The 27,257-nt window shown below is 41.9% G+C and overlaps 1 protein-coding gene across 1 annotated transcript in view; it reads right to left on the bottom strand.

Annotated features, from left to right (window-relative positions):
• PAPPA2 (pappalysin 2) overlaps window positions 1-27,257 on the bottom strand; it is a 280,753-nt gene that overhangs the window by 51,218 nt on the left and 202,278 nt on the right. The window contains exons 15-18 of the mRNA XM_060009722.1: window positions 24,938-25,115; window positions 23,541-23,754; window positions 3,100-3,268; window positions 1,559-1,694 (exon numbers count right to left, since the gene is read on the bottom strand). Of these exons, the coding sequence (XP_059865705.1) occupies window positions 1,559-1,694; window positions 3,100-3,268; window positions 23,541-23,754; window positions 24,938-25,115 (697 nt within the window). The remainder of the gene's footprint in view (window positions 1-1,558; window positions 1,695-3,099; window positions 3,269-23,540; window positions 23,755-24,937; window positions 25,116-27,257) is intronic.

The raw sequence follows: 27,257 nt of genomic DNA, 5'->3' as shown, positions 1-27,257 counted from the left end.
CCTACACTAACTACTAAAAAGAGCCACTTCCGCAAGTTAACTCCCTTGGCCCAAGTGCCCTTTCTCCTTCTAGTCCAATATACCCCCTCCTCTGGAATCCCTGAATCTCTGTATGACTTAGCAATAAAAGCTTTAATTCCTGGTCTCATAGACCTCCAGTACCCCACTCCAGGACTCTGGCCAGCCAAAGTCTACCCGGATTTGTTGATGCCTTTTAAGTACTTTTAATACCATTTCTGCTCATATAATTTCCTGGAAGCTTATGATTGCAACATCTACTACCTAAGAACTTTACTAGCTGGGGAAGAAATGGCCCAGGAATCATGAAGGTGGATTTATAATGCCCGCTAGACTGAAGGTCATTACACAGGCAGCCAAGAAACCTATGTGATTAAAAGAGGAAACAAGGGGAAATCAGAAGCAGAGATTTTGGTCATGTGTTGGCCTTTTAAAGAAAAATCTTGCTTCATTTCTTTGTATGTGGCGTCTTAAGTATCTTCTAAAATTCTATTCAAGGAAGGCAGACTCTCAGGGTTCTCTATTTCCTCATCTAAAGATTTTGATGATCTCCAAGTTTCTTTTCAGCTCACACTTATTGTTTATAAGTTTTATTATAATGTTTTTTGCTGACTTGTATAATAACTCAAAGAGTTACATGACTCTTAAGGACTCTATATACGTGTGTGTGTGTGACATATTAATGTAAAAATTAGAGGGTGGGGAGATAAGAATTTTCTCACGAGACACCACACAAGGGGCATGGTCTCAGCATTCCGCTACTCCTTGCCTGACCTTAAGACTTCTCAGTGCAAAGAGCAACTTGAAGATGGTGAAGAACGTTCTCAGAAACTAACAAGCTTTCTCATTAACTCAAATGATACCTACTGGCATTACAAACGTTAGAATGACTTGGAAAATTACTCCTTGCTTGTACAATTCAAAACGTCGGGTTAATCTCACAAAGTTTTCCACAAACAGCATCCCTTTTCTATGATGCTTAAGTCCAGCCAGAGCAAATTTAAGTCAACTTGACGTTCAATCGGCCCTGGCCACAGAGACTTTTAATTTCAATGACTGCTTTAAGAAGTTACCCCTAGGTTCTGGAGCCTAATCCCCTGTACAGAAGGAATGGCTGCTGAGCCAGGCAAGCTAGGCAATTTCAAATTGTTCCTTGCAGGAACTCTCTGCTCCAGTAACAACAGCAGAGAGAATGGAGGAGGCGCCCAGCACATGCGTGGTGTGCGCCTACACATTTCCACCTTTCCTCTTAGAACTACTACTCCTGCCACAAATCAATCCACTTTTCAGCCTGCTGTGAAATGGGTAACGTGACCAGACACTATGCAAATGGTTCAGCAGCGGCAACAACATTACACATGAGTGGAGGAATAAAAAAAAAAATAAATTTGTCATAAATTTCATTTTTACTGAAGCAGCTAAGAGTCAACTTGAATTTCTATCCACTCCTCAGGGAGAACAATGGATCTGATTCAAGATCCAGCCAGTCCTAGTTAAGGATTACTTGGGAGCAGAAGTCAGCATCCCTTCCCAAACATACCAATCCTGTATCCCTGTTCACACTTGTACTCCACGAAATTCAGCTCCGAGGTGGGTGGTGGGCATTCCCCTTGCAGGTTCTCACATAACTTGAACTCCTCGGTCCACAGTCCCTCCTTCGTGCAGAGGATGGGATGCTAGAATATCAAAAGTTAAACATATGTACCTTATTGTTTTACTAACTTCTTTTAGAGTGGGGGAAAAGGTGGTCTGATTATAAATGGTAGTGTTCTCCAACTTCTAGAACCTGGACTAAAAGACAATATTGAGATAATAAACCATGTTGTTTCTGACCACCGCCTCCCCCCGCCTCCGCAAACAAAGTCAAGACAAGTTTTTGCTGTTTTGATGTGAAGGAATCATGAACAATTTTGTATTAATAAAATTCATTAACAATGTGTTTTCCTTTGGATGTAAGGATATGGTGAGCTATCAACAGTAGCCCATGTATTCTGAGATAGTTTTTGGAATTTTTTTCCCCAATGGTGTTGTTTTGCATTGATCCATTCATACTATCCCACAGATGCTGCTTGTGGCAAATGTCAGATTTTTTTCAATATGAGTTTGAGCCCGTAAAACTAATTCATAATTTTTCTGGAGGTGCTTTTTGCCTTTCTGCTTGAATGGAGACATCATAGATGCTTTTGATCTCACCGAAGTTCTAGTCCCTTTCTCCACATGTATGCTGGTTTGTGTAACTCTTGGCTTCACATCCCCAGCAATCACAAAGTATACTATAGGCAAACACAGAGAGTAGCACTAACTCACAAACCCCAAGAAAGTAAGATTTTAGAATTACAATAACTCTCCCTTCACCTGGCCAACTCCTTGACTCCTTAAACACTCAGTGCAAACAGATGTGTTGATTTCTAAGGGGTCTCATTTCATGGAGTATTCTTTTCAAATCTGTCCTGCAGTGTTTACCTTGGAGTACTGGACACTGAGATAAAGGCATGTTCCAGGAGAGCAGTCAAGGTCATTGATCTTTGCCTAGGAAGTCTGCTTAACTTCCTGTCTCGTGTATGTGTGTGGTACTTGAAAAGATTCTAAAATAAAATTGATTTTAGTCACATAACCGTGATAAGACTGTGGTTGTTGCTTGAGACCTCTCACGCCAAAATCCTAGGGAGAATAATAGTCAAACAGCGCGTTCGGCTTTGCCTTTGCTGAGGAATTCGTGTTTCTGTTCAGGACTCTGTTCTATTAAAAAAGTGTAATACCAGCATTTCTAGCCAAGTTAGATCAGAGGAAATCACATTGCCAAATCAGAATCCCAGCATTTTTGCAATTTACCCAGGTACCCAACCCATCAGGTTGTTCTTCTTATCCAAGAGGAAGTTCTGAAGTCAGGAGAGAATATTCCAAAAACGTGGCCTCTTCTGAATTCCCTATCAAATAATATCAACACCCCTGGTTAGAATCCCAGCTTGGTAAGGCCCTGCCTGTTGCAATTCATTTAGATCATTTCTACGGAACATTCTTGGATTGGTCACCAAGACTAGAGCACAACCTGATCCAAAATAAAGTTCAAGTCATCCTTACCCTTTTACTTTCCTCGTTACAGTTGAGCACACACTGGCTGTTGAGCTCAAAGCCATTGGTGCATTCATACATGCCTTCAAAGACAGGAGATGGGGGCTCACACACCACTGGGACGCAGCTGCCTTGCTCCCAGATTCCATCTTCCAGGCACTGGATCTTCAGGAACTTGCTGATAAGACATAAAGCAACATAGCCCATCAAAATCCCTCAAGGAGGTTATGGGAGAAGACTGGACCCTCAGTAACATGGGCTAAATAGACAGGGGCAGTTGGGTCTCGTTAGCCAAATGTCATACCTCTCTAGTCTAATTTCTAAGTCATGGAAGTAAAAATAGTAATGTGCACATAATAGCAGTGATCACGTTAGCTGTTATATAGTAATATTTTGTATATTACTCTCCAGAGAGTTTTTATAACTATCAGAGCAGCATCTAGACTTTTTCAGTTGGGTTTTCATGAAGCTCTTCATCTTGGAGCAGTCTCACACCCAAGTGCACTTGGAAAATACCTGGCAGGATGGAGTACAGAAATGATTATCACACACTCAGGGGACTAAACGGAAGTCATTTGAGGATCATCAGTGTTAATATGGTAATGTAATCAGTGAAGCTGCCAATATTTATTGGTTCTCCAAAGAGGGGAGAAGATACAGCAGTAGGGGTCTTCTTAAAACAGAGGCTCTTACCCTGAACTTCAGAAGAGCAAGAGCCTCACTGGAAATTACTATGGCCATTTTGTTTGCTTACAAGTCCATTTTTTTCTTGGAAAGCATTCATAGCTTTCGTGAGATTCTCTGAGTAGACATGACTCCACAGTGTCCTGGAAGAACTGCCCTTCCTTCGCATGCACAGATGTGGCCTCCAACCAAAGAGACTGCATTTGTGGTGGACAGTAGTCAACAGAATTAGGTTTTGCTGCTGCAAACTCCATCCCATTCCCCTTCTAACTCACTGCCAAACTGAAGGTGCTGTCCATTTTGCTGTTTTAATGCATCCACTTCTGATTCAGAACATAAGATAAGCTTGTGATTCTAAAACAGAAATAATCCCTTGACCCCTGATTCAACCACATGGTGGCCTTAAATTTTTATTTTCCAGTATCACGATGTTCTTTTTAAATTTAAATATGCCCACCATCTACACACGTTTGATGGACTATCATACTTTTATGCAATGACCCCTGCATGCTTCTCCAGTATTCTAATATTATACTAGTACAACATTTATCACATTATTTTATACATGTGTACATGTCTGCCTTTCCCACTAGGTTGGAAGCTGCCTGAAGGCAAGGACTGTGTTTTATTCTTGCTTTTAATTCCCAAGAACTAAAAAAAAATCTGTCTTATATTAGCCACTAATCAAATATTTGCCAAATTGAATTATTTAACCGAAATTCACAGTGTGTTAGGCACACTGCATAGCACATTATATATTTTAACAAAGTGAACCATCAGAGTTTCCCTAATGAAGTAGCATTATCATTCCCATTTTATAGATAAACATACTCAGAGACGTTAAATAATTTGACCAAGATCCTACAGCACAGAATGCAGCTGATTTCAAAAAATTTAAATAAGTTTTAATAGTTTAACATATTTTAACAATATCCACTTAGATGTTCGTGAAGGAGTATTTAACTTATTATTAAATAGTTATTTAGATTCATACCTTTATTCCCAGTAATATTTTAGGATAGAAATCTGATTTTATGACTGGAATTCTTTAGCATCATAGCTTATGTGGACATATATCTACTATCTGTTAATAATAAATACTATTTTTGAGCTGTATTTCAGGTGTTTGGAAAGGCACCTACGTACATTATTTCACTGAATCCCCCAAACAGCATTTAGAGGTAAATATTATTATCCACATTTCGGAGAAGGAAACTGAGCCTGAGAGATTTAAAGCTAGCTCAAAGATCCACAGTAAAAGCTGCAGAGAGGACCTGGACCCAGGTCATCCTGCTGCCGAAGCCTGTGGTCCTTCCTGGGTCAGGTTCAGCTGCACCTCTTATGCTATACAATCCACTTTCAATATCAGTAATGTCTCTATCGAACTGAACAGCCCTTTATCCAGATGCCACATTTATAAGTGTGACCAAAAAAAGGAAGATTCATTTGAAATTTTTACATTGAGTACTAAATTATGTATAGAAAATTGCACAACTCAGTATACAGCTCAAGAAATTTTTACATGTGAATACACCTGCGTGATCACCACTCAGATCAAGGTACAGAGAATTTCCAGCCCCCGTAGAAATCCCTCTTCCCAGTTGAACCTTCCCACACCCCTGCAACCCACACTCTTCTGACTTTCATCAGCTTAGATTCATTTTGCCTGTTCTTAAACTTTATATAAATAAAATCACACACTGTGTACTCTTTAGTATAAGGCTTCTTTCCCTAAAGGAAGATGACATTTTATTTATTTATTTTTACATCTTTATTGGAGTATAATTGTTTTACAATGTTGTGTTAGTTTCTGCTGTATAACAAAGTGAGTCAGCTATATGTATACATATGTCCCCATATCCCCTCCCTCTTGCCTCTCCCTCCCACCCTCCCTATCCCACCCCTCTAGGTGGTCACAAAGCACCGAGCTGATCTCCCTGTGTGATGCAGCTGCTTCCCACTAGCTATCTATTTGACATTTGGTAGTGTATATATGTCAATGCCACACTCTCTCACTTCGTCCCAGCTTACCCTTCCCCCTCCCCGTGTCCTCAAGTCCATTCTCTGCGTCTGTGCCTTTATTCCTGGAAGATGACATTTAAAAATGTCTTCTCTAATCGATTTTCAAGGAAGCGTATGCAGTTCTTTTTACTATAACGAAGCTCATTTTTGTCCCTCTCCTAGGCTGGATAGTCTACTCTTTTTTCACACTACAGAGTTTATATTCTCCCAGGGACTCTCTCCTTTCTATCACCTCCCACAGATGAAATCCTTCCCCTACCTCTGCTGAACTGCCATTCCCCAGCTGGAGAGAGCAGGCAATACCACTGACACCAGGGGAGAGGCAAGGCTGTAAACCTTGCATGTCAGCATGGTCATAAAGGAAAACCCTTGCTTGGCCAGGACAACAATATTTTGACTTCATGTGGTATTTTTCTCTGAATTGGTTGGAACACTTCAGCCATGGAAACAGTCCTCCCTTTTCTTGCCCAGAGTGGAGAGCCATTCAAGAATGCCGATTTCATATATTTCCTTGCCAGTTTAATAACCTCAGGGATGAGGGTAGAGAGATAAAACTTGGCTGGGGAAGAGTGAGTTGGCCGTTGCGGGTGGTACCCAGGTAATGTGACAGGCCCTGCACTGCAAATCACCAGTCATATCGGTGATAAGGGAGGGAGAAGGCTGTAAGGTGGCAAGGGAAGCAACACAGTTCACATGGGTGCCCCTGGACCCCAGAGGAGGCACTCCAGGAAGGAGTGGGGAGAGGCTGGGAGACAGGGCTGATTCCCTAGGAAATCCTGTTTCCTTCCTGCAGGGGTTCCTATGCCCCCTCAACTTCACAGATTCTCCTTACAGTTTCATCTCCCTTATACAGGGGCTGTCTTCTGCATGTCAATCAATCAGATGACACAATTCAGGCCCAACCCTCAGACTTCTCGCAAAGCATTTGATTGGTCAGTGTCACTGGCTCCATGTCAATGACTGTCTATACCGACTTAGGAAATGACTCTTGAGATCCCATGGTATGGAGCCTGGCACTTGAGTGCCATGGGCTGGTTCTGGCCTTTGTTCAAAAAGGGACTGAGATTGTGGTAGGAGTTCAAGGTGTCCTGCATTCCTCCCAGCTCCAGGAAATTTGGTTTCCACGTCGGGCCCTTGAAGGGGACTGAAGCCTATAGCAATGGCAGAACTTTAACCCCCAGTGGTACCAAAACTGCCTCTGCGTTTCTTCTAGTTTGGTGATCTTGAGGAGTAACCTCTGACCCTTATAAAATCATTAATGAAAACACTGCTTTATTCAGAATGGTCCAACGCCTTCGCATAAAGTATATGAGTCAAAAGCTAAGAGACACTTGTTAAGTCATGAAGTGAATAGGTTTGCATTTCAAAGAATGATGGTATTGGATATTAGACAAAGCACACAGGCAGGCCCTCAACAGGACAGAGATTCTAAGACTTTTCTGATCGTCCAGTGCAAGTGCCTTTCACTTGAAATATTCTATTTACAGACTATCAGCTCCCTGTATTTTCTTTATCCCAGGGGAGTAAGAGAGGCTAAAATATCTCATTTTACAGGCAGGAAACTGCACATTAATAACTATGAGGTGAGTTGCTCAGTGTCACAGAGCAAGCAAGTCAAAGGGAAAGCAAGAATAGAACTCAGAGTTTTGAAATCATAACATAACACCCTAACATGGTGTTGGAAACACCAACAATGGTTTCCAAATGACATCTGTAGACCAGCCCCATCAAAGTCATGTAGGAACTGTATAAAAAACTAGATTGCCTACATCTCCTGGAACTGCCCTCACATTCTATATTTTTAAATTTGTCAGCAGTCTTAAAATGTAGCCAGGTTGGCAAACTACTAAAATCTATGCTACTTTCCTATGCTAGTACAAATAAACCATAGGTGTAGAAATCAGAGAGCAAAATCACCCACCTAACAACACCGGCCAAAAGGCTGGATGCTTAGACCAAACACGACAGTTACAGCCAGACAACTTGCTCTGTAAGTGGTACCATGAGGGTTTGGGGGTAGGGGAAGGTTTGTATTTATTTTCCCTCTAACTACTCCAGAGAAATCACCACAATTTCCAAGTTAGAAGATGCTTTTTCCAATTTCCAGAACTTGTGGTATCCACCTAGTGCCGAAAATCCAGCTGTGCTCTTTCTGCTTCTTACATCATTGCCAGAAATAAAGATCTTGTAATCAAAACTTGGCTGAAAGTCTGATTGATGTTGCTTGAGGCACACATGAGTCTACCCCATCCTTCTATCACCACTGCAGGGTTTTCAAAAGTAATATTTATTTTCCATTGGAGAAAATAAAAGTATGATTGTTGAGTCCAAGGGAATTATCATGTCTTTACTGATCAAGGGCATCTGGTGTCTCCAATGAGTCGTCCCTCATGAGTAATAATAATAATAACAGAAAAACAATAAAATATTGGGCACTGAAATGCTAGGCATTGTACAGAAGGATATATATCTATATCATTTGACCCTCAAAACCATCCTGTGTGATTACGGGAGTTCCTGATTCCCTTCTCTCCACACATGCTCCTCTGTAATCATCCCCAGCTCAGCAAATGATACCACCATCTACGCCGTTGCCCAAATTTGAAACTTAGGAGACATCCTTGATTCTACTCTTTGTCTCAGTCTTACCTTTTCCCCAAGTGAGTATGATCTTATTCAATCCATCAGTAGGTCCTCTTAGTCTTGCCTCCCAAATATCTCCAGCATTTGTTCCCATATCTCTTGCATCTCCACTGCCATGAGCAGTAGCCCACGTTCCCATCTCTCAACTCCTTACTGGAGACTTCACTTCTCCTCTGGGCCCTTTCCTACCTAGTCTGCAAACATCAGTCAGAGGGATATTTTGTAAAAACAGATAAATAAATTAGAACATGTCATTTTCCTGCTGAGGACATTTCAATTGCTTCCTGTTGCATGAATAATAAAATCCAAACTTTCTCACTCACGAGGTCCCGCATGAGTTGGCCACACTTTCTCTGACCTCATCCTACATCTCATTCATCTTACTTAGTGTGCTTTGTCCACACCGGACCTAGAATCCCGAGCACAACTCAAGCTCTTTCCTGCCAAAGGAAGTTGGTACCATGCTCTCTGCTTGTGATGCTTTTCTTTTTGTTCTTTTCCTGGATGGCTCTTCTTCTTATCTAAGGATAAGTTTTGCCACCCAAGAGCATCCTTATTTTATACCTCTAATGTTTTTGGTTTTTAATTAAAGCACCTGTGTATTTTTGCATAGAATGGATACTCTGTAATTATTTTGTGTGTTGCCTGCCTCGCCCACTGGGATGCCAGCTTGGTGAGGGCAAGACCTTATTTTCTATTATATCCCCAGTGCTCAGCATAATGTCTGGTACAGAACAGGTGCCAATAAACATTGGTTCAATGAATGTATAGATGTTTATTTTACAGATGAACTAAGTAGGTTTCAAGAAGTAAAATAACTTGTCTGAGGTTACCTAATGGCAGAGCAGGGATCAGTACAGGCACACCTGTTTCACTGTGCTTTGCTTTACTGCACTTCACAGGTATTGCACCTTTTACAAATTGAAGGTTTGTGGCAACCCTGTGTTGTCAGATGATGGTTAGCATTTTTTTAGCAATAAAGTATTTTTAAATTATGTACACTGTTTTTAAAGACATAATACTATTGTACACTTAAGAGACTACAGTATAGTGTAAACATGACTTTTATGCACACTGGGAAACCAAAAAAGATTCGTGTGATTTGCTTTATCGTGATATTCGCTTTATTGCCGTGGTCTGGAACCAAATCCCCAGTATCCAGGGTATGCCCGTACCGTGGATCTGTCTGATGCCAATCCCTACGTCATAATCTGGAAGCACTAGTGTTACTAGAAATGGAGCTGCAGATAAATTACTTTCCTTTACTTTGTGCCTTTGTACAGAGTATCTCAAAGTCTCACCACACAGAATATCCCTAAAGATGACAAGGAGTAACTGCATTACTATTTCCATTACGTAGGTCAGGAAACGAAAGCATTAATTGGCTAAACATTTTGCAGGGCACGTGGTCAGTTTCTGAAGTGAAATTAGAAAGCTTCTTCACTCAGAGCATTCTAGGCCCTTGCTGCTTACAGTGTGGTTCCCAGAGCAGCAGCACGGAAACCACCTGGGAGCTTGGAAATGCAGCATCTCAGGCTCCCACCCAGACAGACTCAATCAGAATCTGTATTTTAACAAGATCCCCACGTGATTCCTATGCACATTAAAGTTTAGGAAGTAGTTTTCTAGACCATTTTAAAAGACACGGTCCTCTACTCCACCCCAGACAGAACCATCAGTGCTTCCAAACTCCAGGCCAGCTTTCCTCTTAACAAACTGCAGACCTGGTTTCTCAAGCCAAAATCCTAAATGGAGAGCAGCAGACTCCAGGCATAGCTAGTCCACAGTCGATCATAGTTGCTCTACCCTCGCTCACACCAGGCCTCCGGAGGCCCATTCCCGGTCCACTTGACTGGACAAGAAATAGTAATCGGCAGGATCGGCCCACCGGACACACGGGCTTTGACCTTTCATTTTTCCCTGACTCATAAAAATGCTTATAACTTACAAAGCTCCCCTTCCATGTCAGAGTGAGCAACCTGCTAACCCCTAAAAGCGTGTGGTCAATTCTACTTCAAAGCTCCACCCCTCACTTCTATCTTTGATCTTCCGGCTGCTAACTCTTTGGTCTCCAAATTGGCAGATGCGGTAATGCCCTGGCCCTAAGGCTGAACCCCTACCTCAAGTCTGGGGCCACTTCTTCATCTATCATTGCCTAAACTGTCCAACCCTCAGCCTCTCTCACTTCAACAGCCCCCATTTAACCTCTTTTCTACCAGTCTCTTGGCCTCTCTCACTTCAACAGCACCCATTTAACCTCTTTTCTACCAGTCTCTTGGCCCCTCTCATGCATTCTTCACACAGCTGACAGAGCTATCTTCCTACTAAATCTGCTCAGGTTACCTCCAGACCTAAAAACATCCTGAGGTTTCTCCAATGCCTGCAATTGAAACCTTAACATTATTCTGCATAATTCTACATCTATTCCCTTCAGGGTGTGTTTGAGGAGCTGGTGATTATACTGAAATGCAGGGGTGAACTGGGTCTAAAACATGGAAACCTTAAATAGCAATCTCTTGCTTTCATTATCTTTCATCATTCAGTTGCAGCCTACCTTGGAGATGTTGTGGGTTTAGTTCCAGACCACCGCAATAAAGTGAATATCACAATAAAACAAGTCATAGGCATTTTTTGATGTCCCAGTGCATGTAAAAGTTATGTTTACACTATACTGTGGTCTATGAAGTGTGCAATAGCTTTTATGTCTAAAAAATGTACATGTATTAATTTAAAAATACTTTATTGCTAAAAACAATGCTAACCATCATCTGAGCCTTCAGTGAGTCATAATCTTTTGATTTGAAATATTGCGAGAATTACCGAAATGTGATGCAGAGACACGAAATGAACAAATGCTGCTGGAAAAACAGCACCGATAAACTTGCTCGATGCAGGGTTACCACAAACCTTCAATTTGTAAAAAATGCAGTATCTGCAAAGCATAATAAAGCAAAGAGCGATAAAATGAGGTATGCCTGTATCTGTCCATTCATATGTTCAGTCAACAGATATTCATTAAGCCCCTGGTATGTGCCCATACATTACATTAGGTCCTGCTGTTGTAGAAACAAATATTAATACAATAATAAGGCCAGAAGACTAACCTGTGGGAACCCAAAGAGGGGCATAAGGAAGGCTATCAGGAAAGGAACACTTAAAGATGGGTTTGTTAGAGAAGGAGAAGGACCTGCCAGGTAGAAGGAGCAGCGCATGCAAGAACCAGTGGTGTGAAAGGCAGTGTGTGTTTGAAGCCTTAGTCTAAAGTTTAAATGGAAAAAAAAAACAGGCCTATATGTGGCCCCTGTGGGGGAAAAGAGCCTGGGTGGGACAAAAGTCTGGCAAAAAAGGGCCACATATTGTATGAATTCCATTTCAGAGGGTAGGATCTCTCATTTGTAAGGAATCCTTTGGCTATCTTCATAAAGTTTCTAGTTGAAGAATTCTTCTTCTAGATATTGTTATATTCCTGTTCCTGGTCAGTCCAACTCACAGGTCTCATGAAAAGTGCTCACAGGATGTCCATACATTCACACCCTCACCTGCGAATTCACGAATCCATCACTGCCCATCATTGTTGCTCTTCCAGAAAGCAAAGCTCTTTACACGGTTCCTTGTCCAGAAGTTACAGCAGTGATAAGACCTGAGTCCACTAAAGAGTTACCAGAACTTCTGGCAAGTTGTGACCTACCTAATGACTTCAGAATTTACACAGGTGAACCCTGCATTTGCCTCATCCCTCTGATGTGGGCTGGAATGGACAGGCTGATTAACATTCTCTTTGCCAGTTTTCCCTGAATGAAGAGGAAGAGTCAGAGGTCACAGTGACCTTCAGCAGGTTGTTAGTGGCTTCACTGGGTAATTCCCATCAGGAAGATGGTGTGTAGAGTGGTTAAGAGCAGATGACTTGGAATCAGGAGACTAATGCTCAAACTCCAGCTGTGGCTCTTCATATGTCTCTGACTTTTATTAAGTCACCTCATCTTTCTTCTCTCAGTTTTCCTATCTGAAAAATGGGGATAATAATAGCTTCCTTACAGGGTCCTTGGAAGATTTTATAAGTTAGTGTATATAAAGCATGTAGTACAATGACTGGTACATACAATGTTCAATAAGCCGTGGAAGTTTCTCTCTCTCTCTCTCTCTCCCTCTGTGTTCCGTGTGTGTGTTTGTGTGTGTGCGCACGTGCATGTATGAGAGATACAAGTGTGGAATGTTAGCATTCTACTCAGTCTTTCCACCCTACTTAAGTCTTCAGATTTTTGTCCCACCCAGAATCTTTCAGGAGACAGTTCATAAATTAGCTGGGCCTGACCTGACCTTATTACTAAAGAAAAAAGGCAAGCTCTCAATCAAAATGCTCACCCGGTATGCTGAAGAAGGGCTTAGAGGGAGCCTGCGACAGGATGGGGTAGGAAAAAGGAAGTGTAGAAAGGGCATCAGGGAGAGAAATTGTGAGTTGAAGAACCTAATGGCTTGTATATAACAACCCAGCACTTACTCATGCTAGATTTTTTAAATTATTTTTCCTGATTAATAGAGAGATCAGTGGTCAATATAATATCAGAGGAGAAAGGACAGTTTTACAAGACGCTCCCTAGCTTGGGATTGAAGGTCACAGGGAAAACTATAAGTTCATCAAATGCTCTGTTCAAAGTGAAGGCTGCATGCCAATCACCAGAGCCTGTGAAGCCTGCAGCAGCGAGCTGGCCTGTGCCCAGGTGTGTGTGTGAGTGTCCAAGGCTTGGAGCAGAGGTTTAGTCACTTTCATGCCAAAAGAGGCTGTAATAAATTAGCCTAAATCTCACATTATCCTACAATGGCAAGAGAATTGAGGATTCCAAGGATAAACTTTGAATGTATTTACTATAAACACTAATTATAAAGCCAGACAATGTCTTAATGGAAAGAAAACAAATTTCTATTTCTCACAGATGCATGAGTGTACATAAAGATTACAGTGTGTCCCTTGATTGCCAAATCAGAGCTAACCTGTGTGTCTCTATATACATAGGTTTAGCATCTAGTCATGTATGTATATGCCCAGTGTTATGACACAGAACTTAAAAATTAGGTATATTGTTTTACTGAATTTTTAAAATTACAAATCCAGGGTACTTAAGGAGTTTTAGCATTTGCCTCAACTGCATATTTCATTTCATTAGCCAAGTCTTTCTTTCCTTTCTTATGGTAGGATAAAATCAGTTGAACCTCAGAGAATCAAGCTATGGTTCAAAAAGATCAAAAGAGACTAAAAATTTAGGTAATGTCTCCAGGACATGCCCTTCCCTTCTCCTCCAAGACCAGCCTGACTGTATTTGCCCACCCTAATTTTTGAAGTATGTCCAGCTCTATCTTGCTGACGATTTAATTTCCATTTCTTTTTCTCCACATCCCCCTTTTTCCTTTTCACGGTCCACTTGAAGCCACTGTAGTATTTGGATAACTCACACTGGGATGAGATGAAACATTCAGAGGGGGTTCTGATTGGTGGAGGGAAGTACATGTATTTTTTTTTTAATTTAATGAACTTTCTCTTTTGATGTGTGTGTTTTCTTTATAGACAGGGGAAATGCACTTCCCTACCGCCCTGGTAACTGAAGACCTATACTTCCCACTTGGAATGCCACCTTCAGTCTTTCTGGTCTCTATGTTGTTTTTCTGGGGCAAAGGAACCAACCACAGGATGGGAAACAACAGCCCCTGATGAAAATGTAGCTGAGTATATTCCTTGCTAAAGAAGATGATTAGCTGTTAACCACACCAAAAGCAACATTTTACAAGGAGTATTAACCTGCTGGAAATGATGATGATGGTGATGATGATAAACAGCAGCTACTTCTGACTTGAAGTTTGATCTAAGGACTGTGCTCAGTTCTTTATATCTGTTGTCTCATTTAATCCTTAAAAAAATCTGTAAGTATCCCTCTTTCCTATTATCCGTCTGATAAATAAAAATAGTCATGTTCAATAGAGATCAGTGACTTGAAAGGTCAAAGAGCTAATAAATAGCAGAGTTGGGATGTAAATTTATATCTCACTAACGCCAGCAGCTGCGTAATTAACCACTAAGCAAAGAGATAAATCTTGGACAAAGGAAAGACTTCCTAGAAAGCTGACTAAATTTTCTTCTTCAGACATTTTAGAGAAGTGCTTAATCTTTAAACTCAATTCTAGAAATCCTTAAAAATGTACCCAATATTCTGTCTTCAAGAAAGATCTAGATCTAATCCTCTCGGGGGTGAGTGGAGAACAATTCACCAAAACCCATCAAGAGGAAGAAATAAAACCTTGGCTATTCATTTGGATCAGAAGCTCTCCAAGTATTACCTACTAAGTATTGCCTACTAAGATCCTGTCGGTGTAGTATTTGTGTTTATAATATATTGCTGTTTCTTTTTTTTCCTGGTGGCAATAAATTTCATGTATCACTTCTCTCAATGGTGTTATACCAAAGTGTTAAATCTCCCCATTAATTCTGTTGAGACAGAAAATAAAATATAGACTTTTAGAGCTGGAAGTCACTCAAGATTTTCCATTACTTTTCAGAGGTGGAAAAAGAGGCTCAGAGAAATGCAGTAATTTACCCACGATCAAAAGCCTTATTAGCCAAGAGCGTGGGCTTTGGAGTTAGAATGGTTTTAGCACCATATATTGGCTGAGTGATCATGGGATGACTACTTAACAATACTCTGAGTCTCAGTTTCCTTATCTGGAAGAGGGGATAATAAAGTACTTAAATGTATTATTATTATATTATATCATTATATATTACCATCTCATATTATTCTCCATTATACTATTATTTTATCATATAATAAAATTTATCTGTGTCATAAGAAACGAATGGGGTAATGTATGTAAGGCTCTTCACACACACAGCACATAGTGATGAATCATCATTATCATCATCATCATCAACCCAACAGTACAGAGTTGAGACCTTATGTGTTTTAAGTCTCTGCCACACTAAACAGTCTTCCTATGTGTACAGAGATGGGTCAAGTACACACATCTAGCTACAAAGCCCTCTCGCACCCTCCCCCCAGATCAGATCAGACAAACCTCACTGAAGGGTTTTACCAACCAAACGTTTGTCAAACCATAAATAGGCACAAGGTAAGGCCTATTTACAATGTTGCAGTCTGAACCTACATTTGTGCTTCTAGAACTTAAGTAGATTTATGTTCTTTGGAAAAGTGACCCTCAGAAGGATGGCTATTTACAGTTACTCTTAAAAAGGTATTACTACTACAGTACCTTTCAGATGGCATCTTGATGAATGACTAACTTAGAGGGAGAGGCTGTCTAAGTAAAGTTAGAAGGTTGGGACAATTCATAATTTAAATTAATTATGAGTCCTAACGAGGTTAGCCTAACCTTCACACATAAAGATAACACCTAATGAGAAAAAGGTAACCACGGGAGTGAAAGACAAGGGAGAATATAACACAGTCTTTTTGATAAAATATAAGTCATACACACTTATTTTAGCTCCCTGGGAAGTCAGGTTAATGAAACATTAACCTGATTAATGTGATTAATGATGACGTATATATGGAAGTAAATTGCATGGAAGGAAAAGAAAGGTGTGTGTGTATTACAAAATATGAATAAGGAAGAACTCCTGAAACTATCTAAACATGGCAATTTCTTTGAAGTTACCATTGTTAGTATTTTCTCTATTAACTCCAAAAATAAATAACCCTCAAAGAGACACATGAAATCTGGCATGCAAAAGTGCTGCTATAGTAATTTTTTTTTTTTTTTCCGGTACGTGGGCCTCTCACTGTTGTGGCCTCTCCCTTTGCGGAGCACAGGCCCCGGACGTGCAGGCCCAGTGGCCATGGCTCACGGGCCCAGCCGCTCCGCGGCATGTGGGATCTTCCTGGACCGGGGCACGAACCTGTGTCCCCTGCATCGGCAGGCGGACTCTCAACCACTGCGCCACCAGGGAAGCCCAGCTATAGTAACTTTGAGAAGAGGAAACGTTACTCTGGATAGTTTTCAGAAAGTCAAAATCCCATGACTGATATTGTTCTTACACAAAGAAAGGCTTGTGCTTCTAGATTGTGCTTCTTGATTTTGGCTGCACATTGGAGTGACTTGGGGAGCTTTGCAAAAGACTAATGCCTGGCTGCCACTTCCAGAGATTCTGATGAAAGTGGTTTGGGGTTTGAGCTGGGCATTAAGATATCTGAACTCTCCCCAGGTGATGCTAATGTACAGACTGGTATGAGAACCACTGTTCTGGTGAGCTTGTTGAGAGGGAGAGGTCTAATCCTTTTTCTGTTACCACCAACATGTACAGTTTGCCAATCAAGCTTAAATGTCAGTTGAATAAGTGAAATTAAAACTGTCTCTGGAGAATGACCATTCCTTCTATGTTGCTGAGACAATTGCTAGAAGAAAAACAGACATAATATTTTTAAGGGTTCCTTCCACTCCAAAGCACTTGAAATAGAAATTTCCATACCCTCATAAGAAAAAAAAAAAACCACCCTCTTTCCTGCACCGTTTTTAGCATCAGATTTAACATTAAAATCCTATCATGAATTTTCTAATAATTCAGTCTTTTCATCCATTTAGAAACTATTTATTGAGTACCCACCAATAAATGGAGAAGCCACTGGGCACAGGATGCTAAACAAACATCCATGGTCTAGCGGACAGCTAATCGAACCATTTCTACTCAGTGAGATAAATGATGTTGTCAGGGAAGTTTTCTGTGCAGTGGGAAACCATGGGAGGGACACTTCCTACAGACTGGGGAGATCTGGGAGGCTTCCTAGACAAAAATCACACTTATGCTAAAAAATAGGGGAGTAGGAGTTAGCCAAGCAAAAGGCCACTGTCGGGGAGAGTTCTAGCCAGAAGGAACAGCATGTTTGAAGGCCCAGAGGCATGTTAGCCACGGTGTATATAAAGAAGTAAAAGAAGGTCCAGAGCATCAGAGCCTACAGTACAGAAGGTGTTGTGTGTTACAGCTGGAGGGAAGTGATCTCTCAGGGAAGATAGTCAGCGACGAAGCTAGGTAAGCCAGGCCCAGCTAGATCATGCAAGACCTTGAACGTATTTTAAGTTTAAGCTTTTTTATATTCTTAGATGAAATAGCAGAAAGGCTTGTCATTTAGTTTTATGCAGGGGAATACTGTAATTGGACTTGAGTGTTTTGAAGATTATTGATGCTGCAAAGTAGTGAATGTATTGAAGGGGGAAAGACTGGAGTTAGAAAGATCAGTTCAGAAGTGAAAAAGGATAGTGATCTGTCATAGAGAAATGGCAGCAGGGATGAGGAGAAATGGCCATATCTAGGAGTCAGTAAGATGATGACACTCAATGGAAGTTGATGACTGAGGGTGAAGGACATTCGAAAGTCTCAGGTTATGTGCAGGTCCCTGACCTGCCCAACCACATGGAACACAGAAGGATGTGCAGATTTGAAAGAGATTATAATAGGCTCTGTATTATATAGTAAGAGTTTGAAAGGCAGATCAGATTTCCCAAGTGGCTATATCTGTAGGCTGTTGTCCTAATGGGTCTTATGGTCCTTACAGGAAGAGACTAGATAGCAGGTGTGGTTTTAGAAATCATCAGCATGTGGAAGGTAGTCAAGGCTATGGGGTAAATGATCTTCAGCCCAGACAAGTGTGCAGAGCAAGAGAGAAGAATGAGCACAGAGACACCAATATTGAAGAAATGGGCAGAGGAGAAAAAGCCAGAAGAGGAAATTGAGAAGAGACAGAGAAGAAGCAAGAAAATCAAGGGAGTGAGATAGAGCAGAATCAAGGAAACAGTCTCAAGGAGGGTCTAGCCAACCATGTTGTAATGAAGAGCCAGTCTCCACCTTTGATGTTTGACTCTGATGGCTTTCAAGCCCCAACATATCACACATCTGAGCAAGCCTGTAAGAAAGCCTGGGTGCTTCCTCTTTTGGCTTCAGCAGAAAGTTCAAACCACGCCAGGTCCTGTTCACATGCACAAACCCTCCCCCAAGCCTCACCCCCTAACCACCATACAACTCCAGACCAGTCTCCCTTCCCTGATTGCTCAAGCCATTTGAAGACCAACTTGGAATTTTCCCCTTCTCTCCCCTGAAAGCCTCATTATGTGAGTAACACACCTTTTCATACTCTCTTGGTCAATGTGTGGCATCATACTTTCAACATCCAAACCAGACTTGGGTGGGAGGGTCCATCCTATCTCACAGGGTGACCGTGACATAAGCCAACTATTCTCACATAACATAAGGTCTAAAAAGAGTCCCTGCATTTGACAGCAGTGGGGTCCATGGCAGGCTCAGCCTTAGTGGAGAGACGGGAATAAAACCTGAGTGTCAAAGTGTGAAGGAGGGAGAAGATGGCAAGATGGAGACAGTGAATACGAACAACTCTTTCACCAAGTTTCACTGTAAAAGGGAGGGGGGAAGCTGTGGTAGCTGGAGGAGGACATGGAGTCAATAAAAGGCTCTGCTTGTTTGAATTTTAACATAGGAGAGACCCGAGCACAATTAAAGAGAAGTAACCAGGCGAGAGGAAGGAAGAGGCTTCAGATGTAGGAAAGAGGAAGGTAAAGTGATTGAGAGAAATTCTCTAGAAGGGGTACAGGATCCAGAGCAAAGGTGGAGGAGTTCATAATTCATTTTATTTAAAAAAATTTTTTTAGTTTATTATAAAATATGATTATTTATTAAAAGAATCCCAAAATAGAAGACAAAAAAATCTTGCTGAGTCAACACCACTTGCCCAGAGTATTGACACTTTGGTGTTTTTTTTCTAGTTAAAAAAAATATATAAGGTTTTTTTGTTTTTTTTTTAACTGAAGTATAGTTGATTTACAATGTTGGGTTAGTTTCAGGTGTATAGCACAGTGATTCAGTTATACATATAATACATAAAGAATATATATATATATATATATATATATATATATATATTCTTTTTCAGATTCTTTTCCCTTATAGGTTATTATGAAATATTGAGTGAAGTTCCCTGTGCTGTACAGTAGGTCCTTTTGGTCATAATTCATTTTAGACAGTGAGAAGGGGGAGAACATGTTTGGAGGTGTCAATTAGCTTGCACACCTGTGGTCAGACCTTTGCGCTTTAGGGAGTGAGGTGATCTGCTGGAAGTTAGGGAAGAGGTGTTACTGGAGGAGAGGAGGTCTGAAATAGCCTTCAAGAACAGAGACAGTGTTTGTCTTCAAAACACAGAAGGGTCTGGACACAGGATGGAAGGGTCACGTCCCTGTCTTACTGCCATCCTGGAGTGCTGGTCTCCGCTTGGTTTGCCTGTTTCGAAAGATCTGTCTAGTTTTCTTTTATCGCTCTCTGCCTCCACAAATTGGCTATGATCTCCTCCTTCTAGCTCACGTCATTATTTTTTTAAACTGTTTATTCATTTATCTCATTATAAAGTCTAGAAAACTTAGCAAATATAAACAAGCAGAAAAAGAAAAGTTATATTCCCTATAAACCTACTACCTAGAGAATACGACTATTAATATTATAATCACTTCTAGCTTCTGAAGAAGGATGATTAAAAACATACCTTTAATATGGAAAATAAGGATTGTATCATCTATAATAACTATGTTCTGCTTTTATCCACTTATTGTATTGTGAATGTTCTCTCATGTCTTTAATATTCTCCTGAACATCTTTAATGGTGACGGGATATTTCATGATATGCCCGTATAATTGTATGGCTGTACTACATAATGGGCATTCATTTTGTTTTATTGAATTTTTTGTTACTCTCCTTCTCAATTTTTCCCTCTGGAGAATCCATACAGTTTGGGTGATACTGATTCTACCCAAGACTTCAAGGCCAGGTCCTTGACCAAGGCCAAAGCCATTGCATTTTCTTGTCTTCAGGAACTAGAGTCAGTGTGAGCAGTGTCACCTTCACATCCCGGGAAGAAGGGGCAAGGGATCCAGGGGCCAGGAGAAAGGGCCTACCTGTAGTCCATGTCCTCTCCTATGCTCCACTGTAAGGAGGAATAATGTCCATGAAAGAGGGAACATGGAGGCTGTGTGCTCCTGAGGCCAGAGCCTAGGTCTTACTGATATCTTCACTCCTAACCCCGAAGCTGGCATAGAGCGCCCACGTGAAGAAGTGCCACCTGCAGCTGTGCCCTCCCTGCATCCGCAAGTGCAATGGGGCAAAGCTTAAACAGGTTGGATAGGAAGAGAAAAGTCAGATGCAGCATTTATCTTTCTCTCTTGAAACAATATTCAACAGACTTGAGAAGACGCAGGAAGGCAATGTACTTGGCTGATATTTTGGTAGTTGTTTCCTTCTTTTAAAAAGAAATGAACAAAAAGTAATTTCTAGCATATGTATTGAACTTCATAGTTTATAAAACACTTTCAGTACATTACCTGCTTTGGGCCTCAAAACAGTACTCTTGGGTAAAAATCATTACCACTCCTCACGTCAAGGAGGCAAAAACCGAGACACGTGGATGTGACATACATTGTTCAGGGTCATGCAAAGAACAAGTGGCAAATTTGACCATCTAGGAGGTTTTTCTACTACTCAGAGAACTGCAGAAGACTAGCATGTGGCCACTCTGTCTGGGTTAATCTCCCTGTTAACTTCTCTCAACTTCTTCTCCCCCTGCCTGCATGTCCTAGAAAGAATTTTAGGGCTCCATCTGTACAACTCTGGGCTCCAAGCAAGGAACAAGGCTGACATAGTTCGTTGGGTAAACACAAGCAGCAAGTGACAGTGATTTACTCCTGACTTGCAAACTTCTGATTACCAGTCCACTGCTGGCTATGTAAACAGGTGTAAACTAAGATTAAAACCAGTTTATGCAGTGCAGTAAATAATTTAATCTCTCCTCAGCATGGTGCTTGTGAATGTAAATGTTTAAGTCCAAACCGATGCTGATGCTGTGATGCAAGCTTCCAGTTTCTCAACCAGAAAAGAAAGCTGTGCCTTGTGGGCCCCTGCTGGGGCAGGGAAGCCGGTGGAGGCAGATATGCAGACGCAGCAGGAAGCCCATCGTCATGGAGGAAGCCTCACTGTTCCCAAGGCAAAGCTCAGCCACGGGCCCAGGGGAGCTAGGAATAATGCCTCCACCTCGAATTCCTCCTGGTCCCGAGACTTTTCTCTCTCCCTCCAGTCTTCATTGCATTGTTCTGCAGACACTTGAGTCGGCTCAGGTGTGTGAAAAGTGAGGCAAGAAGAGAAGAAGAAAAGCAAGAAAACAGCAGCCTTCAGGCTGGTTGTAATGCCATTCTCACTGGAAGATGACCTGGGTACTCACTACCTGTCAATGCATGCTGACGCAAATTGATCTAGACCCTATGACCATCACGTGCAAATGTGTTTTCAGCTGTCAAAAACTGTTGACGATACCTGCTAGAGTCACTGAACCAGAATGCCGCTTCCTATGAATTTTTCGTCAGTATTTATTCATGTTCTAATTAGCCAGGCTCTTGCCTCGGGCTGAGATCTTGAGGAGGGGACTTCCCTCTCCCCCTCCCAAATATGATCTTGGGTTTTCTTGGGAGTGAAAGGCTCCCGGCAAAGCCGAACTCAATCCATCCCATATTGAGATGGCTGGATGTTGACTAGAGAAGGGCGAATTGGAGCCAGAGAGTAAGCTTCCTGTTTTTCTTTTGCTCCCTTAGAGAATTCTAGCTTACAATCAAAGTTGGTATCTCCTGGAATCACTGGTAATGCCATGGCTGGGATTATGTCAGTTCAAAAAAAAAGTCTTTAAAAACATACCTACTATGATCAGATTTTGAACTATGAACTAAATCCTGGCTAAGAAATAAATCTGATTTTCTCCTTTACTGACATAATTTATGGTAGGAAAATAATAGTTACTATTTACTGAGTACAAGGAGTGTCTTCTTCTGAAAGCTTTTTGCTTGTTTTGTTTGTTCGGAAAATGTTTCTTTTTCTGAAACCATTTATTGAGCATTTAGCACAAACCGGGCACTGGGCTGAATGTGTATTATCTTGTTTAATCCTCAACTGAACACTCTGGTGAGGGCATTACCCCCAGCTTACAAAGATGAGACCCAAAGAGTTAAGTAACTTGCCTGAGGTTACTCAGCTAATAAAATGGGGAACAACTGGGATTTGAACCCCAGCATGATTTTCTTTAAAACCCTTCCTCTTAAATTATGCAGTAAGCTTTTGTTCTTTCTGATCCACCATGCTCTCTTGGTTTCTGGGTCTAGGAGTGTAAACACACAAAGTCCAGGAAAAAGAAAGCAGAGAGACTATAATTACAATATTAATAGCTAATACGTATTGAGTTTTATGCTTTAAAAATAAATTTACTGACTCATGTTTTTTTGTTTGTTTGTTTGTTTTTGCGGTACGCAGGTCTCTCACTGTTGTGGGCTCTCCTGTTGCGGAGCACAGGCTCCGGATGCGCAGGCTCAGCGGCCATGGCTCACGGGCCCAGCTGCTCCGTGGCATGTGGGATCTTCCCGGACCGGGGCATGAACCCGTGTCCCCTGCATCGGCAGGCGGACTCTCAACCACTGCGCCACCAGGGAAGCCCCTGACTCATGTTTTATACATACTAATTTATTTAGTTCCTACGTTATTATTATTATTATTATCCTTATTTTACAGATGAGGAAGAATGAGGCAGAGAAAGAAGACTTCCTGGCATCACATAACCAATAAATACCTGAGGTGGGGACCATCCCAGACAATTTCTCCCACAGCCACAACCATAAGCCTCCACCTGTCCTGATGAGGATGTTCTAGGACACAGTTGGATTCGGGTGATGTGTGTACTGCTTAAGAAGCTCGTAACACTTACTTTCAAGGAAAATAATAATTCGGGCAGAGATTCTTTTAAAAACACCTAGATGAGACTGTGGAATCTCCTATGAGAAAGAATATCTTTATAGAAAGCATACTTGGCCAGCCTGCCTGTCATGACTGGGGAACACACCTGTGCAGGTGAAGAGAGATTATATAGAAAAACAAACACAACAAACAATGGACAACCCAGAAGGTCTTAATATTAATTCCAAAACAGTGGTCTAGGATTTGCAAATGAAGGAACAGGAGCAAGGTACAAGGGTAGAGAGAACTGCAAAGACCAGGAACAATCCAACTTACTTCCTGACTTTATTCTCCGCACTTCCCATCACGTAGTAGCCCGGTTTGCATTTGTATCTGCAGATGGAGCCCACATCATGGTTGCCCTGGAGGCAGTGAGGCAGGAGCAAGTTGGCGTTCGGGATAACAGGGGGAACATCACACTCCAACTTGCAGTAGGCTTCAGGGAGAGACCAGAGCCCATCTTCAAGACAGGTCAGCCACGGGCTCAGTCCTGACTCCAAGAAAGAGAAGCACAAGATGCTCAGAACAGAGAGTCCAGAAATAAAACACTAGCAGAGAGAGCGAAGACCTGTCAACGTACCGTCATTCTTGGAAAGTCACGTTACTCTTTGTGGAGCAGCTTCTCTAAAACCTCAGGTCAAATGTTTATCCTATATCTTTGTGCCCACAGAGCGTCTACTGTGCTCTCTTATACAGCACAGAGGTCAGAAAGCTCTTTCATGACCTGAATGAAAGGAGGGCTACCAACCAAATCATTACCTCACTTCCTCACTATAAATAATAAAAATAGAGTAGTGACAGTATTGTGGAAAGCATTATAATAATACTAGATGACACTTTTATTGTGCTCATTATATGCCAGGCACCGCTCTAAGCATTTTACATGTATTCACTTGTGTAAACTTCAAACCTCAAACAACCCTATGAAATAGATACCATCATTATCCCCTATTTTGCAGCTGAGGAAATTGAGTTTAGGTAACTTGGCCAAGCTAGTAAGAACAGAGGCAGGGTTTGTACTCAGGCAGTTTGGATGCAAAGCTCTGCACTTCAACACCATACCGTATGCCTCAACATCATTCATGGTTTCTCCGAGTGCAATCCATGGACACCCCACAGTAGCATCACCAACCCACCTCAGACCTACTAAGTCAGAATCTGTCAGCATGAGGCTCAGGAGGTTGCATTTGTAACAAGCCTGCTCAAACACTGTTAGGCGCACCTAAGTCCAGGAGGTAAAGAGCAAGATGTGGGGTCTTCATCTCTTCCTAGCAGTACAGCTCATGTAACTATGCTCTCATCTCTAAAACAGAACGAAAAGCACCTAACTCATAGGAGGGTTGTAAATATTAAATTTAAAAATGTGAATGATAAAGGGTATCTGGATTATTAATATTATTAGAAAACTGTTAGTTGGCTTGACTCCAGAGGACATAAAGTCAAATAAAAATGGGAAAGTCTAAGTTTCTTTCCTTAGTGAGATCTTGAGTCAGGGCATTCTGGGACAAGGAATGGTATTGCCCTTTGGGACTTTGCTTGTGTTATCAGAAGAGGGTGATACAGCAGAGCCAAATGGGAAGGGCACTGGGGTGAAGAAAAGATCCCCACAGTACCCCCGAAGAGAGAGAACCTGAAGAGAACTTGCATACAGCTCCTGGTTGGCCAGACAATACCTTGAAGCTTGGCTGGTGGGACACAGGAGATGGAGCAGCGTTTCAGAAAGTTTGTTCCCTCTGAGCAGGAGAAGTTTGCATAGTTCACCAAAGACTGGTCGGGGACACCACAGTCAAGGGGCATGCAGCTCACAGCCCGGTCCCAGTGCCCAGAGGAACATGTGAGCAGAATTTCCTTCTAGAAACAGAAAATTTTCTGCTGTCAAGGTGACATAAAAAGGCTTATCAAAACAGTTTCCAGGCTTTGAAAGAGTCCTGATGATTATTTGTGCAAACGTTCACAACAGGCAAAATTAGTTTGTCTTTCTCCCTCTTTATGCCTTACTGTCTTAGTGTACTATCTCACACTACCCAGGTATGCTGCTAATGAAAGGCAAATGTTAGTGTAAGGGAATCTTTAAATGAAGACACTCCTCCAGGCCAACTCTTGGCTATCCTCCACGTGCTTCTCCAGATCTACCCTTCTCCACCTTGCCCTGGGATGCTGGCTCCTGTAGATTTCATGCCTCTGACTTGTGTTTGGTTTAGCACCCAGGGCAACAGTGGCAGGAGACTGGAGAGGGAGAGAGGCAAGGGGGGTCAGGGTGCTGATCCTTGCTACTCCCTCCCTAGGGCTTTGCTGTAGGTTGGCTGCACCCTTTGGCAGCGATCTCCACACACCTCCTGCACTCTCTTCCCAGGGGTTCTGCTAACTGCTCTCTATAGTCAACTCTTCAGGCCTACAGGGGGTATCACCCCTTCACCCTGGGATTCTGCACCATCTCCTTGTAATTTCCTATATCCTGCCCCCACCTTTAGAAGTGGCCCCTTTACTGAAGTCCCTCAAATTGCCCACCTTTGAGTGTGTCATCTGTTTCCTGCTGGGACCTTTACAGATAATGCTACGAAACATAATTGTCTCCTCTGAGAATGGTGCCTAGGCTTTAAGAACCGCTGAGACTTAATGCATATGAGGCATCTTCCAAACTTTGTAGTTAAGTTTGAGAGATTCCAGCTGTTTCCCTGGGCCTGCGGTTTCTGTAGGGGAGCCCTAGAATTCATCACCATGAAATAAACGAGGAGACATGTTTTGAACACCTAGAAGGGCCAGATTCCTTACTAGGTTTGGATAAACAAGACCCTCAAGGAGCTAATAATCTACCAGCAGAGCAAATCATAGGTTGGAGCAATGTATCAGAAAACAATTGAAGGGGGAAAAAGGGAAAGAAGGAGAAAGAGAGAGAGGAAGGGAGGAAAGAAAGTAAAAAAGGAAAATTCTGGAGATATATTTTTGTTATATCCTACTTCCTTCTGTAATGATTTAAGAGAATATAATACAAAGACTGCAAATGATAAAGTGAAAGAAGTAGAAAACATGGACCAAGGAGAAAGAAAATTTAAATTGCTGTTAAAAAAAAAATACAGCGATATAATATATGCATGCTTGTTTTGTGGTGGTGAGATAGCACTACAGGGGCTGGAGGAGGGATTGCCCATACTTGGGGAGGAGGGAGAGGGTTTGCGGGGAGGTGCACAGGGTAGGTAACTCAGGAACTGGCCTTTGAAAGATGAGCGAGACTTCCCAGCAGCAGAGGGGAAGCAGGGAGAAGAAAGTATTCAGAGTGAGGGGAACAGGAGGAGCAGGCACTCAGAGACCTGGATGCTCATGGCTTGTTTGGGAAAAAGCACAGCCGTCATTCTAGCCAATGGGTTACCAAAAGTCAAAGGGAGAGTGGGCAGATTCTGCGGCTCAGCCAGCCATCCCACCAGGAGACCACAGTGGCACCGAAGCCAAAGGTAAAATGACTGGTGAAAGCACCTGTCACCCCTGACACCCACTCTTGGCTGGCTGCTCCTCCCTGCTTTCCAGGGGTTCCCTGTTGCCTGCCAGAAGAGCCCAATTCAAAGCCAGACACATTTTTCTGTTTAGTTTAAGTTCTTGTGTCAACAAGAAGCAAATATCCCCACTGTCTTGTGATCAGGAGCCGGGATCGTACAATCTGTTTAGTGGGGCCAGCCTTGGGTGACAGGAGTGGTCAGCTGGAAAGCTGTGCTTGCTGACTCCACCATTTGGTGGGCAAAAGGTGAGCTCCCACCTTCCTCCCAACTCTGTCCCTGCCACACTGATCACAGCCTGGAAGACTGGCTCGAACCACAATGATCACTTCAAGAATGTCTCTCAAACTCTGCATATATTGCCTGCTTTTTCTCCTGGCTTCATTAGGTATTAACCATTTTGTCTTGAACTTGTTCCTAATTTTAATGAATTGCAAACACCATCTTTTCTTCTCTCCCCTTCTTTACCGACATCACAAAAATGTATTTAGTGCCTACATTGTTT

Source organism: Delphinus delphis, chromosome 1 (assembly GCF_949987515.2).
Source record: "Delphinus delphis chromosome 1, mDelDel1.2, whole genome shotgun sequence".
NCBI lineage: Eukaryota > Metazoa > Chordata > Mammalia > Artiodactyla > Delphinidae > Delphinus > Delphinus delphis.
The sequence above is the reverse complement of the archived record's forward strand: the minus strand, read 5'-3'. Positions and strand labels throughout refer to the sequence as shown.